The 17981-nt window shown below is 43.1% G+C and overlaps 4 protein-coding genes across 4 annotated transcripts; all 4 read right to left on the bottom strand.

Moving 5' to 3' along the window:
* Window positions 1-438: 438 nt before the first annotated feature.
* On the bottom strand, window positions 439-2089 carry LOC145708889 (uncharacterized). Its single transcript, XM_081786587.1, has 2 exons — window positions 2081-2089; window positions 439-1845 (listed from the first exon to the last, which is right to left on the bottom strand). Exons 1-2 carry the CDS (start codon window positions 2087-2089, stop codon window positions 439-441), a joined length of 1416 nt encoding a protein of 471 aa, XP_081642713.1.
* A 484-nt stretch (window positions 2090-2573) lies between these two features.
* On the bottom strand, window positions 2574-3772 carry LOC145708887 (matrilin-1-like). The gene has a single exon (XM_081786586.1). It carries the CDS (start codon window positions 3753-3755, stop codon window positions 2574-2576), a length of 1182 nt encoding a protein of 393 aa, XP_081642712.1. The 5' UTR covers window positions 3756-3772.
* A 1971-nt stretch (window positions 3773-5743) lies between these two features.
* LOC145708886 (uncharacterized) lies at window positions 5744-7303 on the bottom strand. Its single transcript, XM_081786585.1, has 2 exons — window positions 7033-7303; window positions 5744-6985 (listed from the first exon to the last, which is right to left on the bottom strand). The coding sequence occupies exons 1-2, from the start codon at window positions 7147-7149 to the stop codon at window positions 5744-5746; spliced, it is 1359 nt and encodes a 452-aa protein (XP_081642711.1). The 5' UTR covers window positions 7150-7303.
* A 300-nt stretch (window positions 7304-7603) lies between these two features.
* LOC145708885 (sushi, von Willebrand factor type A, EGF and pentraxin domain-containing protein 1-like) lies at window positions 7604-16751 on the bottom strand. The gene is made up of 27 exons (XM_081786584.1): window positions 16606-16751; window positions 16172-16426; window positions 14618-16094; window positions 14283-14545; window positions 13999-14128; window positions 13692-13942; window positions 13506-13639; window positions 13306-13463; window positions 12916-13193; window positions 12610-12873; window positions 12253-12548; window positions 11892-12159; window positions 11369-11657; window positions 11030-11278; window positions 10818-10987; window positions 10518-10770; window positions 10223-10474; window positions 9897-10153; window positions 9381-9733; window positions 9064-9343; window positions 8845-9019; window positions 8658-8798; window positions 8491-8612; window positions 8334-8449; window positions 8154-8236; window positions 8012-8115; window positions 7604-7969 (listed from the first exon to the last, which is right to left on the bottom strand). Exons 1-27 carry the CDS (start codon window positions 16615-16617, stop codon window positions 7772-7774), a joined length of 6828 nt encoding a protein of 2275 aa, XP_081642710.1. The 5' UTR covers window positions 16618-16751; the 3' UTR covers window positions 7604-7771.
* Between the last annotated feature and the right edge of the window lie 1230 nt (window positions 16752-17981).

Below are 17981 nucleotides of genomic sequence, written 5' to 3'. Positions count from 1 at the left end.
TAATATTTTTGGTGGTGCAATCACGTGACGCAGAAGAGCTCGTTGAAACGTCCAAAACAGCTGTTTTTGACACCAATTTTGACTAAATGAACCCATGAAAGCTTGATTTTTCCATATTTTTACCCGTTTTTTGGAGCTTTTTTCCCTTCTACCGCCTCACGTGATTGCGCCACCAAAAATTTTATTTACTCTATAAGAATAACTTTTGAGTTCTTTCTTCTGAGGTATGAGCTGATCGACCTTGATCAGGCGTTCAAGGTCGTCAAGCTTTTAGCTTTTCGGAGGCCTGTATCACGTGACCACGTGACCAGACCGAAAAATTTTCAATAGCAATTTTTTAGTTGGGTCGAACTACATTATATCCCGAAGTTTCAGCTCTCTCCGTTGATGCTTTCTTGGGGTTGATTTTTTGCGCGTCGGCCCTAAGCATTGTCAATGTTACGTTGAATAATCATTGAAAATAGCAAAGTCGAATTTTGTAAGCGCATTCCTGAGTTCTATGTAGTCATTCATCAGGACGACGTTTTCAGTCAACGATTGGAGCTCCTTGTTTGAGCTATTTGATGTTCCAATAACAAAAATCGAGTCTGCTTCGGATTTAAGTCGATCAGAAATTATTTCATCTGTGGATTTTCCATCAAGAAGAATGATTATTCTTTTTGTGTATGAGCCGGGCAAATTTCGTCCGTTCAAGTAAGATGCAGCAAAGTCAACTGCTGAGCCAAGATTATTTTCAGCGCCACTATATTTGGTCAGAAAATATGATAAAATAAAAATCATACTTAATCGATTCACGATACTTATTTTATTTGACCCATCCCTGATTGCAGGCGCGCCACGAAGCTTACTTAGTACCGAATTTGTAGTTTGTCCGCTTTCGAGAGGTACATTTACTATAGATTCTTCTCCATATGAAATAACACCGATCCGAGCCTCAGGGAAAATAAGTGGCTCGATCATTTGTTTTGCAAAGTCCTTAAACCATCCAAATCCGTCAGAAGTGCCTTGCATGACGAACAAAATAGCGAGATTGTTCTTGGAGCAGCTCTGCTCTCGATCACGTTGGCAGTAACACCGATAGTTTCCGTAAAGATTCAGGCAGTTTTGAGAGCATGGGTTATTTTCGCATTCGTCTACATCCTCGCATTGACCGTCGTTAGAAACCTTTGAGGACCAGAAAGCGCTTACTTGAGTTGTGCTCTGATCAAAAGCCCAATTGCACATAGCTTGTGATCCGCTGGATGAAAATGTTCCATCTGGGCAATCTTGTCGTACGCTCCCACCAATCTTTACACCGTTTTCGTTTCCTCCAAATACTTCAAAGCCGATTAACGGAAAGTTAATCGGACACATCGGTAAGAAATACATGTCCAATGAGAAGTCGAATCCTGCGTTACACAAATGCGAGAAACAGCAATAATGGCATGTTGAATCTTCCTGTTGATTGCACTGGGTGATTCCGTTGCCTCTCTCTGCCCAGTTTTGCGCGTAATTTGACAGACACGCTTCAGGCTGTTTGCATCCTTTGCTTATGTACTGCACGCCATTTATTCGACGAAGCTCAACTTGACAAGCATTATCTCCAGCAGGACACGTGATTTGCCCGTTCTGATTGCACTCGTCTTCGGACTCGGCCCAACTGCACGAGTAGCAGGCCACGCCGCATGTTTTTCTGTCGGGCCGAAGGTTCAGTCCTTCAGGGCACTCGCAATGGTAATCGAAATTGGCATCAGCAACGCAGTTGAACTCGCAGCCTCCATTGTCAAGATGGCACCGGTTGAATTTTTCGCATGTTCGCCCATCGCTGGCCAAGTAGTATCCTGGATAACAACGGCATTCACCGTCCTATTTCTGGTTTACTTATGAGAACTACCAAGGTAGAGCGCATTCTAAATCTTATCAAGCTTAGTCTATCCCTGAGAATTAGAAATGAAAGCTCAATTCTTATCGCTTTCTATCAAAGCCTGACCGAGTGGATCCATTTACTTCATGAAAATAATATTTCGACCATTATAAAACACAATTTTTAAGTTGAACCAGTGCCGCCACAACCTTATGTCAAATAATGTTTACGTTTTACTTGGATCATTTCTTACTTCACTTACCATTGTGATCTTTTGTGGATGCCTTTTCTTATCCTACAGTAAATTTGTTGAAAATTCGGAAGCAAAATTGGAGAAGGCTGGTTCAAAGAGAAATCGAAGCAACAAGGATGAATTTATGCGCATATCGGAAATCAGTACCTCGAAGAAAACGACTGAACGCGAGCATAATCGACACGTTGACAAAGTAGAGTCCAACAAAAAATACTGTATTTTCAAAACATTTTCTTTAATTAAGATTTGTTTTGATTTCGGAGAGTGAAGATTAAAAAGTTTCTCGGTGAATACAAATTTAATTTCACTGTTTTTGTTGGACTATACTTTTCTTCAGGAACTCAGACTATGAAGAATATGAAGAACACGGGAACGCAAACGAAAATGACTGAAGATAAGAAATATTGTCAAAAACCGACAATCAAAGTCGGCAGATTTGGATATGCGATCATTAATCTCCATTTGCAAAATGACGAGCTAACTAGAGATTTTAACGGCTGAATAGAAATAAACCATGTCCTGAGGAGAACAACCTTGCTCGCAGTTCTTTTGCAGGCAAATATTAACCTTGCATGTCCTCATGTCTTGAGAAATAACCATCCCTTCTGGGCAGGTGCATTTGTAACTCGGATTAGTATTTTGACAGCCGTGCGAGCATCCGCCGTTGAACTGTCGGCATTCATCAAGGTCTTCGCACGTTTTACCGTCGTAACTCAACTGTTTTCCTTGAGGACAAATGCAATTGAAAGTTCCACTTCGAGAAACGCATCCATATTCGCAACCAGCAGTAACACAGTAATCAGCGTCGCAGGTTTTACCATCCTGGCCTAGAATAGCACCTGGTGGGCAAAGGCATCTGTATCCATTAGGAAAGTCTTGACATTGGTAAGAGCATCCGTGGAGACCAGAGGCACATTCATCGATGTTACAAGAGATGCCATCAGCAAGGAGAGTGTAGTCCCCTGGAAAGAATATATCGAGATACTCGTCTAGAGGTGGAAGATTCGGAACGTCGCTTAGCAGATCAGGAGAGCTTATAATTTGGTAATGCTGAAGGTCCCCACTGAGCAAGAACATCTCCTCCTCGCTAATGTATGGCCCGATGCCAAGAGAATATGCGTTACACCAAGTGGCCGCCTGAACTCGCCATCCAGCGAGGATAACTTTGAGACGATCCTCATCCGAGACGCCAGATGTCAGTAAAATTGATACCATGGGAATATGTTCACGACCTTGGCGGTCTACCTGATCAAGAAGAAATTCCACTGCGTTAGCAGTTTTGCGACCGACTCCAGAGATTTCCAGGCTGTCTATTACGTTCAAGATCGCATCTAGTGAGTTATTTTCTTCCAAAGTCGCTTCAAATTTGACATCAGAAGCGTACGATAAAATAGCCACGCGAACGAAGTCGTTACCAACAGGTCTATCCATCACGATCGTTCTCATGAAATCTTTGTATGCGTCGAGGTATTCCACGGGCGTTGTGTCACTGCGATCTACAATAAATACGAGGTCGTACTTTGCGTCTCTTTGCGGATCGTAATCGTCGTAGCATTCACATTTGAAGCCGCTTGGTCTATTCACGCATTTTTGCTGACACTTTCCATTTCCGACAAGACATTCATTAACATCATTACATGCAGTTGGTTCTTCTCCCATCCAAACTGCTTCACCAGTCGACTGAGAAGAGATGACTATTTGATTTCCTGTATTGTCAACATGATTCAATTCCATAAAAACAAAAAAAAAATTTTGCCGTATTCTATTTATGTCATTCCCTGGCCTCATCAATGGAGCAGCTGAGAAGCCCAGGCGTGTTTGGAGAGAGTCCATCTTCGCATTTATATGAGCACACATCTCCGACAAAACTTCCAGTGCATGAAACATCAAACTTGAATCAGTTTATTCGGTTGAATTTGAAAGAAATAAATGAATTGGAATGACAAATTTCGTTATTCAAAAAATTTTGGCCAATCTCTAGAACAGGTCCCAATGCCGACCTTGTTTATCAAAATTCAACATTCCCGAAAATTCAAAAGTAGGGAAGGATGAGTCCGAAACAAGCGATTTTAAAGGTAAATCTATTGAAATTAAAAGTATACGTTTCATTAAATTTTCAGGCGAGAATACAAATTTCTCGAACGATTGAGCGCAGGGACAGATAAAATAAACATTGTCCCAGAAGGGATAGCGCCTCTTCGAAAAAGAAGTCCAGAAAGGGAATTCCAAAAACTTTTCCCGAAAAAGGGAATTCCAAAAACTTTCTCCAAAAAAAGGGAATTCCAAAAACTTTCTAAAATTTGTGCCAAATAATAAACTCGAAAATTTAAATACAAAAAAGTTATTGAATCATTCAGAGTCATTAACTTGTGCGTCTAGTTTTTTTCTTGCAATAAGCTTACGAGATCCGATTGAGGTCGTTCAGGGCAGGCTAAAAAAGGTGATCTAGCAGCAGCGCAGTCGGCTCCGGTGTTGCAGAAGCTATCATAGCAGCAACAGTCGCACGTGTCACCTTCACATTTCGGAGATGTCCAAAAATTAACAGGCTTGTCGCTTCCATCTTTGATGCAGCGTTCAGTGCTCTCGCAACCCTTCGAGATCAGGCTTGCTCCATTTTCACCGCTGCTTATTTTCGTTACACATGGAGTCGTCGAAGAAGGACATAATTCTGTCTGTTGACACTCTGTTAGGTCTGCTGCGTTTTCACACGTATAGCAAATAGATACGCAAGTTAGGCCGTCGTCAGATAGTCCAAGTTCTTCAGGACACTCGCATACAAAACCATCGTCGAGATCTCGGCAAATATGAGAACATCCTCCGTTATTATTCTTGCACTCATCCAAGAGAAAGATCGGAATCTTTTTTGGGTTTGGTCGTTAATTCAAAACAAATATTATTCAGAATCTAGAATCTACTTGTTTGGCTTTATTGTTAAGGGGGTAGAAACAGCTTTTGCCAAAGATGGAAACTGAGAGATTTTTTCTAAAATTCTGAAAGCCTAGGACATAAAGAATAAAAATGCTATCAAAAATTACCCCCTTACTTTGTTAGAAAGTCCTTAAAATTGCATTTAAAATTGGAGTTTTGGGGCAAATTTGGGACTTTCGAAATTTATCGAGGACTAAAATCGTTAAATAAAGGGTTGAACGCCGATTAGATTGTTTCATTTGGATCAAATGATCATCGTGAATAATTAAGGTAGGACGATGACTTAAGGGTATCACAAAAAAATTGTGTTTCAAATTCAAAATTTTGAAAATTTGAGACAGAAGTTTCAATCGGACTCTCAACATTATCATTTTTTATGATCACACAAATTTCGTTGTAGATGCTCCTAGAAAAAGGGTTAAACTATCTTATAATGATATAGAAAATTCTCGGCTAGTCATGTGACTCGAGATAATCTTGTTTAAAAATTGGCGAAAATCGGGATTTTCGACGAGATGGGTTGATGTTTCGCTCTATAGCGCTAAACTGGCTAAACAAAAAAAAAATTTAAAAACAGATGCTTTTAGATCTAAGATAGATCTAACTTAAATCGAAGAGAGAATTTAAAAATCTAAGGTTGGCTGAGCTTGGGCGCTGTTCAAAAATCGCCTTTTTCGAAAAAAGCTGTTTCTACCCCCTTAAATCGCAGGCATGAAAATTCAAACCGAATCCTGATCCATGCAGGTTAAATTGTCCGGTCCAAGAACCATTCCAAAAGGACAAGTGCAGGGAGAACTTTGACCGATTTCCATTTCAAATATTGAGAGAGCTCCACCAATGCCACCCCCGCCACCGCATCCATGTGAGCAAGGAAAGCCAGCAGGGCAGTCGTGCATGATTGTGCCGCATCGAAAGCCGCCGAATGAATTAGAACAAGTCTGATGATCAAGACAGTCATGAGTTCCCGTGGCGCACTCGTCTATGTCTTCACAAGTGGCTCCATCCTCGAGTAAAAACGTGCCTTTGGGACAGGTGCAACGCACTCCATTGTACTGCGTGAAACACTCACCATCGCATGACCCTCTTCCGGAATTACTGTAACATTGATCTGGGAAGAGCTCATTTGAGCATTGACGTTGCACGATCGCTTCAGCCAATACGTCGTCTAAAAAAGCGCCTTCGAAGTAATTCTCCTCGACAGGATCGGAAACGAGCAGCTCGACATTTTCTATACTCGAATCTCCAAGAGTAATTGCAAATATACGCTGTGACTTTTTCTTCAATCTGATGGTGTCAATTTGATTGATTGTGCTGTTCGATGAAGTGATGATGATGGTCTGACTGGCGACTCCGTTGTTGTTTAATTCTGTTCCTCGCCATCCTGTTGAAAGATCGAAACACTCGTCTTGGAGTGCAAAAAGAGCAGCCGCCAAGTCGGCGTCTTTTCCATAAAAAGGTATTGAATCAATAATTTCCACTGCATCCCCATAGCTTTCGATTTCGTCAAAGGTGTTCAAGATCTCTGGCCAAGAAGAAAACCTCATCAAGCAAAGTCTAGCGTCATTGGAAGAAATCGCTTTGTAACTTCCGATTAAATTCTTCAAAAATGACTTGATTTGGGGATTGTATGAAAGTGATGCGGTATTCGCTTCAATAAGGATGGCCACATCGAAAAACGAGTCCTTGCACAAATCGCCTGGACAAAGCTCTGTCGCGCAAGGAGTGACCTCTTCTGAGATTCCTTCGCAACCAACATCGCCTGCTTCACCGCCGATGCAATATCTGAAGCGCGACTGAGTTCCACCGCCGCAAGTCTCAGAGCACTTGTTCTTTTCCGACCAATTTGACCAATACGGATCCCCTGTGCATTCCTCCGTATTACAGTCTTCTACTTCAACTAACCCACCGGGCTGCTTATTGCAGCGCCGAAAATTCGTTATAAGACATCTTCGTTCACGTCGCTAAAATACCCTTGTTCCAGCTCCCTTTTCAAACAGAAAAAACTTACTCTTTCACCGACTCCACAGGGCGCATCACACTGAGACCATTCTCCCCATTCTCCAACTATCGGACTTTTCTGTGCGTCGACGAGGTTGAGCGAGGCCACCAAATAGCCTAGCTTCATGGATACTTCCACCTGTCTTTTTCTTCTTCAGTTTCTCTTTTTTTTTAATCTCTCTTGTTTCGTCAAAATTATCTCTAACTTTTGTGCCACTAAAAATCGAATCAAGAGTTGATGGGAATCAACATTTTTGTCGAAAAATCGGAAGTAATTCTTGATTCTCTGTGTTCTTGCGGTGATTCGCGTAATTCTGACTCCCGAGCACCACACGTTCTCTCCTGCAACGCCACCACCAGAAGAGAGAAAGGGCCGCGCCTCGCCACTCTCATCACCTGTAAGCCCCGCCACCTCTCTGAGGACTGATAACAACCCAAAACGGGCCTTATCGTATTTTTTCTTTTAAAAAAGCAAATTACTGAAATAACTTCATGTCATTGCGAAATTAAATAATGACGGCAATACCAGTCATAAATAGAAGGCTTGAAATTGAAGTGAGAAGCATTTTATTTCATTTTTTCACAGATATTATACAATGGAATCGTTTCGCTCGGATAGTGTCGATGGATCATGAGAATGGTAACTATACAAAGTATTGAATTATTTTAGTATCGATATATTCGTATATTGGAAACTTTTGGCGGTTGGTTGTTGTTTTTCGTGAACTTAAGAAGGGAAGATCTTTCTGTTAATTTCTATTATTTGGGCGACGGCGGTTGTTTAATGACTGGCGTCGGCTGCCGCTGTTAGCTGCTACTGCTGCACTTTGAGCTCGCGAGCGACGGAACACGTTCGTCGAAACTTGCCGGCAAAGCTCGATGACGTCTTCCTTGTCCAGAGAACTAGGTGGCATCAAACCAGGAACACCAGGCGGACCCGGGCGGCCCTAAAAATGCGTTTTCCAAGCGCCGGGAGATGCTCTACTTACAGGCTGGCCGGCCGGTCCTTCTGGACCTTGAGGACCAAGGGGACCCGCTGGGCACACACATTCTCCGCCGTAGCCGCCAGTCATTGCTGCGTTCATTTGTGGCTCTACAAAAAAGTAAATTTTGTTTTCCAACTTATCTTACCAAGATCTTCGCAGAACTTAAACGCAAGCGTATCTTGCAAATGGCGAATTCCATCATAATCTTCGACATGGTAAAGAGTGTCTCTAAATGATATTTCGTCAGGGCATAATTCGTGAAATCAGCTGTCAACTCGTCATGTTATGCGCTGGCATTTGACATGCTAACGTTTCCTCTACTTACGAAAATGGTGGAGTTGCCACGAGCTTCAGCTCATCCTCGATTGCTTGACCGACTCCGATCGCGAATGTTCGAATGTTGAAATTCTTTGCTGCGCGGGCTGGTGCTCCCACATCATCCTAATATTATGTAACCAAAGATTTTATATATTTAAAATTGCCTGAGACTGTCCATCAGTAAGTAAAACCATATGTTTTTTGACGTACGGCCGTGAGCCAGCTTCGACAGAGAAAATGTGCCCCATCATATACCGAATAGCCTCTCCAGTCCTTGTGTTTCCACCTTGAATAAAGTGTTGTTAAATATAATTCAGGTCGGACTACGCACCTTTGTATGTTATGGCATCGATTGCATTCAAAAGTGTCGTCTTATCCTGATAGTCTTTAAGATAGAACTCGATTCTTGGATCATCCGAGTACTGAAGCACGGCGACTCGTGTGTAGTCCCAGCCGATTTCAAACGGATTCACTAAACGTAGCACGATTTTAAATAAAGAAATGAAATTGTTGATTACCGAGGGACTTCATGAAATCTTTCGCTTTTCTAAAGTTTTCGTTTCCTACAGACCAGGAGCCATCGATGATAAAGACTAAGTCTGATTTGAGGTGGGAGCATTGACGACAGACTGGAAGCGTGTTCGTCCATTGTCCTGTGGAGGTGCATTCTCGCCATTTGGAGCCGATCAAATTCTATTGCATTTTTATTGAAAGCTAAGAACGGAATCGACAGTTACCTGGTCTGGAGGACAAGTAAAGGTGCAATTAGACCCGACTTTATTGTCGTCAGAACATGTCATCGTCAGTTCCGGATCAGGGTTCATCGGAATACAACTTTCGCGAATGCATTTCGGCGTTGTTCCGGTCCATCCGCCGTCGGCTGTACATGTTCTCGTATCGTTTCCAGACATGCTGAATCCCGGTAGACAGCTAAAACTACACTCTGATCCACACTCGTCGCCCATCGAACAATGCTTCTTTCCATTCAACGGATTCAACAAAGGTGTGCATTGAGATCTGAAGTATTAAAATATGCCCTACAGATTCAAAATACCTCTGACAAAGTGGTTCTTCTCCCGACCAAAGACCATCAGCGCGACATCGCCTAGCCGTTGATCCGACCAGAGTAAAGCAAGTATCGCATGTAATTGAACAAGTGGAATTGTGATGGCTTTCTTGGTTGCACTTCATCGAACCGTGATCTGGAGGCAGAAGCGCTGGACAACTGACTCGGTGACACTCTGGAACCGAGCCCGACCATTTTCCAGTTTCGAGGCAGCGACGAGTCGTAGATCCGTATATCGAGAAGCCAGAATTGCATTTGTACGCGCACTCGGAATTGTAGCGATCCTCATCAGCGCACACTATGCGACCTCTAGGGATATCGGACAGCACACCACATGTAATCTTAAAAAAAGACGAGATTAGATTACCATTCCCACGTTGGACGACATCTAAGCGAATTTATGAAAACATTTCTTGCTTTTTTGCTATTTCGATATGAAACTTAAAATAATAAAATTCTCTCCATTTATTTACATTTTTTTGCTGACTTTCAATAACTAGTTACCTGTTCGCAATAAGGTCTATCTCCTGTCCAGCGTCCATTCGCTTGGCACACTCTGTTATCCGAACCAACAAGCTCAAATCCGACCGTGCAAACGTAACGGCATCGTGAGTTGTAGTCATTTCCAGATGAACAGGCAACAAACGCATTTTCGGGCGAGGCAAGTGGTCTACATTGAACCAACTCACATACTGGTTGAATTCCGGTCCAAGCACCTGATTCTTGGCACACTCGGCTATTTGAGCCAACGAGTTTGTAACCTTTACAGAGTTTAAATACGATTCAAAAGACTTGGCTTATAAGAACTAGTATTGCATCACATTATAAACCGATTCCTTCATTACACTCATACTGGCACTGCGAGCCGAACTGATCGAACATGGAACAGGTAACATTTCCGTGTTGAGGAGAAGTCGTCGGTCCACAGTGGATCAATTCGCAAGTTGGTGGCAAACCAGACCAGCGGCCTTCTGCGCCACAAGCTCGCTGCCTTGGTCCGATTAAGTCATAGCCACTGTCGCAATTGATCGTGCAGATTGAGCCGAAATTCCTGTTCTTCGAGCAAATCATAGTTCCGTATTCTGAAAGAATCTAAGTAAAAGCCCTAAACTAGCATCGTCTCACCTGGTTCGTGAATGGCTTCACATTGCACCGCGACGCACTCTGCGGGTTCGCCTGACCACTTTTGATCGGCGCCGCAGGTTCGAGAAGAGGACCCTCGAAGCATGTATCCCATATTGCACGACATTGCACACTCGGAGCCGAATGTGTTGTCAGCTACGCAGAACATGCGTCCATTCGAAGGTTCAGTCAGTGGCTCGCACCGATTAATTTGGCAGAAAGGCGGGAAATCGTCCCATGAACGATCTCTTCCGCACTAATCAGTTGTACATTTAAATACTTTCAGAAATGTTGTGTTATCACCTTAATTTCTGTTGAACCAATAGGTGTATATCCGAGATCGCATTTATAAGAGCAGACAGAACCAAAAGTAGAACCAAAGCTACAGCTCACGGCGCCATGAGCAATGTTTCCCAAATCACCACATTTGACCAACTCGGCGGTAGGTGGAATCTCAGACCATCGCCCAGAACCTGCATTTTATTTATTATTTTGCGTTTGATTAATTGTCAAACCTTGGCAAAGAACCTGTCTAGCACCAACCAGTTCCCATCCAGAGTCGGGGAAAAAGGTGCAAACTCGACCGTAATTTTGTGGCTGGACAGCGCACGAGCCGGAAGCAGAGGTATGAGGCTCAAGTTCGATTGGCGGACAAGAAACCTCGACACACTTGGCGACGCGGCCAGACCAGGTACCGCTTGATTCGCAGATTCGAACTCGCGAGCCGGTCAACTGGAATCCAGAGTCACACTCGTTCGTGCAAACTTTTCAGTTGATCATATTTTTTTCAAATCTATCCAAATATGTATCATAACAGTCGATAAGAAAATTCGTTAAGTTGTTCAAATTTCATCACTTTCCTGAGCTGAACATATCCTCATCTGTACAAACTGTTTTTCCGTGATGAAGCGATTCCATTTGTCCACATCTGACTTCAATGCACTGTGGCTGCTCCCCTGTCCATTTACCCTTCGCTGTACATTCTCGGTCTTTACTGCCTTCGAGCGAGTAGCCAAGATCGCAGAAAAACTTGCAACTGCTACCGTAGCCGTCCGCGTTAGAGCAAAGAATGGAGCCGTGCTGTGGGGAAGTCAGCTCACCACATGTTATAGGCTGACAAATTGGGTGAACGCCAGACCAGTTCTAAACGACAGTGAACTTTTTGATGAGCTAACTCTGATTGATGAGCTCAGAAAGACTCTCAGGCTTATTTTAGAACTATTTTATGTTGATTCCAACCAGACGAAGAAACTGTTAAAAATGATACTCTTTATAAATTTTTATTTTTAGTTGACTTGAACAATAAAACTTGTTCACAACTGCAGTTATGAAATCTGATTAAAAGTATTCCTTCCCCTCTTTTAGTATTTATCTTACCTGATTAACACCACACGTTCTAACATCAGAGCCAATAAGCTCATAGCCAGTTTCGCAGTGGAACTCGCATTCTGAGCCATAAAAGTCCGAATTTGCACAGTTAATTGTTCCGTGGAAAGGTGCGTCCAGAGTCGAGCAGCGGATAAGTTCGCACATTGGTTCCCGAGAACCAGACCATTTGTGGTCTGCGCCACATTTTCGTTCGTTTGGACCGAGAAGGTTGTACCCTGGATCGCAGCTGAAACTGCATTCGGAGTCGTATTTGTTCCTATTTATGGTGTGAAAAATTGAAAAAAGAGACACGTTAAATCTCATTGATATAGTAGTTGGTCATTTGAAAAGAAATAATTTATCACCATGCCTATTTGTACAAGACATCTTTCCGTTATCAGGAACTGGATGTCGAGGACATCTGATGAGCGAGCAAAATGGACTTTCACCGGACCAACCAATATCCAAGCACTCGCGACTTGACGAGCCTTCCAGCTCATAACCGAGATTGCAGGAATAGCTGCAACGAGAGCCGTAGTTTGATCCGTCTGAACATCGACTTCGTCCATGATCCAGTTCCACAGCAGGTGGGCAGGACATAATCGAGCAAGTTGGAGGAGAATTATCCCATTCTCCTTTCAGCCCGCATTTTGCTTCATTGTTACCCTGAGAAAAAGGGTTGCAAACATTTCCTTTTACAAGAGTTAAAAAATGTTTTGGACCCTACCTGAAGATTGAATCCAGTTTTGCAACTAAAGGTACAGATTGAGTTGAACAAATTTCCGGCTGAGCATGAAAGGTATCCATTTGCAGGTGGGACAAGAACAGAACACGTGACTTGAAGACAATAAGGCTGAGACCCGGACCAAGCGTGGTCGGCCTCACACGTTCTTGTTTTGGATCCAACAAGAGAATAACCGGAATCGCAAGTAAAAGAGCAAACCGAGCCAAAATCGCCACCAGCGGAGCACTGTACGGATCCATGGCGGGGCTAGAATTAATGTATTCAACCCTTTAAGCATTTAAAAAATACCTTGGGCAGAAGACCACAAGTGGCTTTGGTGCAGTGAACAGGGACACCGGTCCATGTTCCATCGGCCTGGCATGTTCGCTCTTCGGAACCAGAAAGATCGAATCCAGTATCACAAGAAAACAAGCACTTTTCGCCAAATTTATCGCCTGAACAGTCCTTGGATCCGTCTTGTGGAGTTGGAAGTTCGTCACACACGATTTCCTCACAAACTGGCATTTCAGCAGACCACTTTCCATCAGTGGAGCAGATTGAAGAACGTGAGCCCTTCAGTCGGTATCCTCAAAGTTTATTTAAAAATGCCCTTATCTACAACATAAAAATTGTAAATATGGTATATTCGAAATCTGCCTCCCAGTTTAACCTAATTCTTTCTAGCAAGGTTGGAATTACCTTCGCCACAAACGAATCTGCAAACTGATTGATGACGATTCTCATCTGAGCATTTTGTATTTCCGTTTTCCAGCTTGGGCATAATTGGACAGACAATTTCGACGCAAATTGGCGCTTCCTCGGGATTCCACTTCTTGGTAGCCGTGCATTCCATCAAACTAGAGCGCTCTTTACTTGGAGCACTAAGACTCATTACGTACCTGTTTCCGATTAAGGAGTAGCCGTCGTTGCATTTGAACTGACAAATCGAGCGATATGCTCGATCAGCAGTGCATAAAACAACACCGTTTTTGGGAGAAGACAGAATAGGGCATTCTGTAGGCGTACATTTTGGCTGTAGTAAGGATAGTCCTGTTATTCATAAAAAAAAGATTTCATCGTGAAACTATTTGATCCTTTAGCTTGAGTCCAGACCAGAGGTGAGTGTCTTCGCAGATGCGAACCTCGTCGCCGAAAATTTCGTAGCCTTCGTTACAAGCGAATTCGCATTTAGAGCCAACTCTGTTGTCATCTGAGCAGTTAATCTCGCCAAAAGTTGGAGGATCGAGGGGAGCACATTGGCCGACAATGCAGTCTGGTGCTTGAGATACCGACCACTGACCATCTGTGTGGAGGCTAACCAGCCTGTCAAAAATCACTCGCGCACATGTGATAACCTAGTTTAATTAAAACGTTGAGCCCGCCGCCCTGAACCACAGAAGTTCTCCCGCGCGCCCTCAAGATTGAAGCCAGCATCGCAGTTGTATCGACAAAGCGAGTTAAAACGGTTGCCGTTCGAGCAGTCAGCATCTCCAGAAAGTGGCTTTGGAACTTCAATGCATTCCTTCAAAGAGTTTTACGTTTGCGATTATTTTGTGAACTCTTTCTTGGTGGAAGTAAAAAAACTTTAAGTTACTAAAAAAGAGTTTTGAATCGAGAGATATATAAATTATATATAATATAATGTAGTTAATTATGCTGAAAATCATAAAACGGGCCTTGATAGAGCACTTGGCGAGCTCACCACTCCAGGTGCCGTCTTCTTGACACACTCTGATTTCTGTTCCGGTAAAGTCGTAACCGACTTGGCAAGCAAATCGACATCGACTTCCGTAATTGTTCGCATTCGAGCATAGTCGTCGTCCGTGATCAGGAGAGTCAAGCAGTGGGCAAACAATTTGCGAGCATTGGGCAGGAGTTCCAGACCAAGTCGTGTCAGGAAGACATTTTCGGATCTTCGAGCCAGATGTTAGTTTAAATCCTTTTAATGGTTATAAAACTAAAACATTACATTTGAATCGAATAGATAGAGAATCAACTGTTTTAAAATCATTTCCTTCATTACAAATGGCCTCGCATTCGGTGCCAAAAAGCGCATCTGTGCCGGAGCATTCTAAACGTCCATTTTCGGGTGCGACCAAAGGACCGCATGACACTTTCACACACTTTGGACTTGGATAAGACCATTGTCCGTCCGACTGGCATACGGTTTCATCAGAGCCGATTAGCTCATAGCCCGAGTCGCAGCTGTACGAACACTTTGAGTTGTGCTTATCTCGGTTTGAGCAGCTAATGTGGCCATGCAACGGGGCACTTCGCGCCCCACAGACGATCTCCTGACAAAATGGAATGTCTCCATTCCAGTTTCCAGATGCGTCGCACTCGAGAGTGTCATCGCCACGGAGCTCCCAGCCGATTTCACAAGAGAATGAGCAAGACGAGCGATAGATGTTTCCTTCAGTGCAGTCCATTCGCAAATGCGGGCTCAGCGAAATTCGCAACTCAGGGCAACGGACAAGCTCACATACTGGTAAATCATGTGACCATCGCTCGTTCAGTTGGCAATTAGTTGTCTTCGAACCACGCAATTTGTAGCCCTCCAAACATGTAGTTCGACATTGGCTTCCGATTCGAATTCCTTCAGTGCAACTAAGTCGACCATGTTGTGGCGCAGAGAGTTCAGGACAAGTGCTTCGTTCGCAATTTGGCTGCTGGCCTGACCATCCGCCTTCAGCTTGGCATTCACGCATGGTCGAGCCGCGGATATCGTAGCCTGTATGACAGTCGAAGTTGCAACGTACGCCTACAACCGCTTGTTTTTTAGTGCAGTCCTTTCTTCCATTTGACGGAGTCAGAAGTTCAGCACATAGGACCTTGATTCGACAGATATCTTTCAGTACTTGAGTGGTGATTCCCGTAATGGCATTGTATCCCCCAACTTGGAAAACATGGTTCGAATCGGGGTCAGTTGCCATGTCTTTCAACTCTTCAAGATTGATTTCATCACCAACACCGATTGAGAAAATCTCAACTCCGTTTTCTCGAAGACGGCGAGCTGGCTCGGTAACGGTATCTTGCAGTGATTCGCCGTCAGTGATGATCAGAACGACCTTTTGAGCATTAGGTCTCGAAGAACGGCCAAAAACGTGGTCGAGAGCAAAGGTTAGGGCCTTCCCAGTAGCAGTGTTGCCACCTTTGTATTTCATACGATTGACAGCGGCGTTGAGCGAAGGAAAATCGTAGTGTTCGTTGAGACCGAACTCGAGACGCGGGTTATCAGAGTACTGGGCAATACCAATCATAGAAGCATCGTGCCCGATCGAAAAATGTTTGAGCAGGGCGCTGAGGAAAATCTTCACCCGCTCAAAGTTGGTCGGCGTCACCGACCAGGAACCATCAATCAAAATTACAAGGTCCGTTTGGTCGATTCGCTTGCATTCCTTGATCACTGTTGCATCTGGGTCAAACTTGCTCTTGTCGACAATTGGGTATCCGTATGTAGATGATGGAGTAGATGCTGCTTGGTTACGCTGGAAATTTTTGTCATAAAGTTATATTTTTCTAACATTAGCTTTTAAAAAAATAAATATAACTTTGCAGTACTTACATTGCGTGACGAGGTCCTCCTGGAGGTAGAAACTGGTGTTTGTGGTCGATAACTTCCATATGCTCGTTTCGTGCGCCTGTGAGAAAAGCTGGGCTCAGATTTTGGTGGCAGTTTGGAAATTCCTTCCACTGATATCTTGTACTCTGTGTCTGGCTGCAATTTGTCAAAGATGATATTGTCTGTGTCTGTGACTGTTTTTCGAAGGAGATCGCATCGCCTTTGACTGCTTCTGCACGGACCAGATACGAATTTATACTGAATTAACAACTTACGACCAAATAAGTTCTTAGGTCAGTCAAGGTCGAGCCCAAAATACGGAATAGAATGTTTGTCGATTCCATTCGGGCCTGGCGTCGTGAGGACGCACTTCACGCTTTTTTCCGCTTATCGATCAACCCCCCTTTGCCGCCTGTTCAATCATTCTCTAGCCTTACCATACGAGCCATAAGCAGGCCCTCCTCATGCCTTTGCGAATTCCTTGTCTGTGATTCTCTCTCTCTCTCTGTATTTAATCTAAGAATCAGTCTGAGTGTCGATCTCGATTGTCTGATGAAATTTCAAAATTTTCGCCCTAGCACCAGATAAGTGACAAGTGTGCCAAGTGATTTAAGATTTGAAAGTGAAAAAAAAGAAAAAATTTTAATTAACTTGGCTTGAGGATTGTGAGGATTATCAATAAAATGACGTCCCTAGCAGCACTCGGCGAGATTCGGATGTATTATTCAATTTTACTATTACCCGGCAGGGGACACACAAAATCACATAAAACGAGACAAGTTTTCGACCCTAAATTCTAAAATCGAGGATTTTCCCACTTTGGAATTCCTTTCCCAAGGATGCCTGGGAGACTGCATCTGGCATTACGCCTCAACAATACAGTAATAGATCAATGTGCTGTCAGGCAGCCTGACAGTGCGCGTTCGGGTACAAGTAATCGGGCGCGTAATCAAACTAGAACCTTCTGAAGGCTTGGAGCAGGAGGTGTGAGCTCTTACACGCGCCAAGCTTGAAAATATTTAGATAGCTTCCGAAAATTCTCGGCCAGTTACGTGAATGTCCATTCAAGGGCGACTAATAAAAATTAATTGAACTATATCTAAAACGTAGCAAATAAATATAGCTTCTATTTTGCAAATTAATTGTTAAAACTTTAAACTCTCCGATCAGTAATGGTCAACTTACTTGGGATCACTCGATTTCGCGAAGGAAAATTCTATTGACGTTTCGGTGGTCTTTTTAATAACAGGATTTCCAGCAGGTGAACGCACTAATTAATATGTGAGATTCGCCATAAAATCGAGATACGTAAAAAATTAATTATAACGATGCACTTACGGGTTTGAACTTTTATCTTTCCAATTGAACCTGTCGATCCGTCCCGTTCAATGCCTTTTTAACGCGTTTTAAGTTGATCTTCCATTTATTTTTATGTTTATGTCAGTTTTATAAATTATAAAAGATATCGTCCACCATGGGATGATTTTTACGTTTCGTAGTTTTATATTGGTAGTAATAAAATTAACATAATAAAGGCTCATTTTAATTTGAGCTGGTCTTAGCACTCCCTTATTTTTGCTGAATCTGTCAAGAATCAGAGCGACCTTGCACGGAAATTTCACGAGGTCGCGTGGACACAATATTATTTTTATCGCATAATCCTGTTTTTACAAGGTCAGAGCTGAGAATAAACATTTTAAAAACCTATTTTTAGCATCGGGAAGGACGATAAACCGCGGTTGCCTTGGACAGATAGAAAATACCGCCTTGCTGGTTTCGTGCGCCGGAAGCGGATCAGATTTTCTTTGATAAC

Source organism: Oikopleura dioica, chromosome XSR (genome assembly GCF_907165135.1).
Source record: "Oikopleura dioica chromosome XSR, OKI2018_I68_1.0, whole genome shotgun sequence".
Taxonomy (NCBI): Eukaryota; Metazoa; Chordata; class Appendicularia; order Copelata; family Oikopleuridae; genus Oikopleura; species Oikopleura dioica.
This window is presented reverse-complemented; position numbering and strand designations above follow the sequence as displayed.

Bases quoted from the DNA above. Each gene is read 5' to 3' on its own strand.
- LOC145708885 (XM_081786584.1), bottom strand. The intron at 9,020-9,063 runs GTAACTGTCGAT...AAAATGCAATAG, and splicing joins TTACTTGTCCTCCAGACCAG to AATTTGATCGGCTCCAAATG. The intron at 7,970-8,011 runs GTAAGTAGAGCA...ACGCATTTTTAG, and splicing joins AAGGACCGGCCGGCCAGCCT to GGCCGCCCGGGTCCGCCTGG.
- LOC145708887 (XM_081786586.1), bottom strand. From the start codon at position 3,755: ATGGGAGAAGAACCAACTGCATGTAATGATGTTAATGAATGTCTTGTC.
- LOC145708886 (XM_081786585.1), bottom strand. From the start codon at position 7,149: ATGAAGCTAGGCTATTTGGTGGCCTCGCTCAACCTCGTCGACGCACAG. The intron at 6,986-7,032 runs GTAAGTTTTTTC...AGGGTATTTTAG, and splicing joins CCTGTGGAGTCGGTGAAAGA to CGACGTGAACGAAGATGTCT.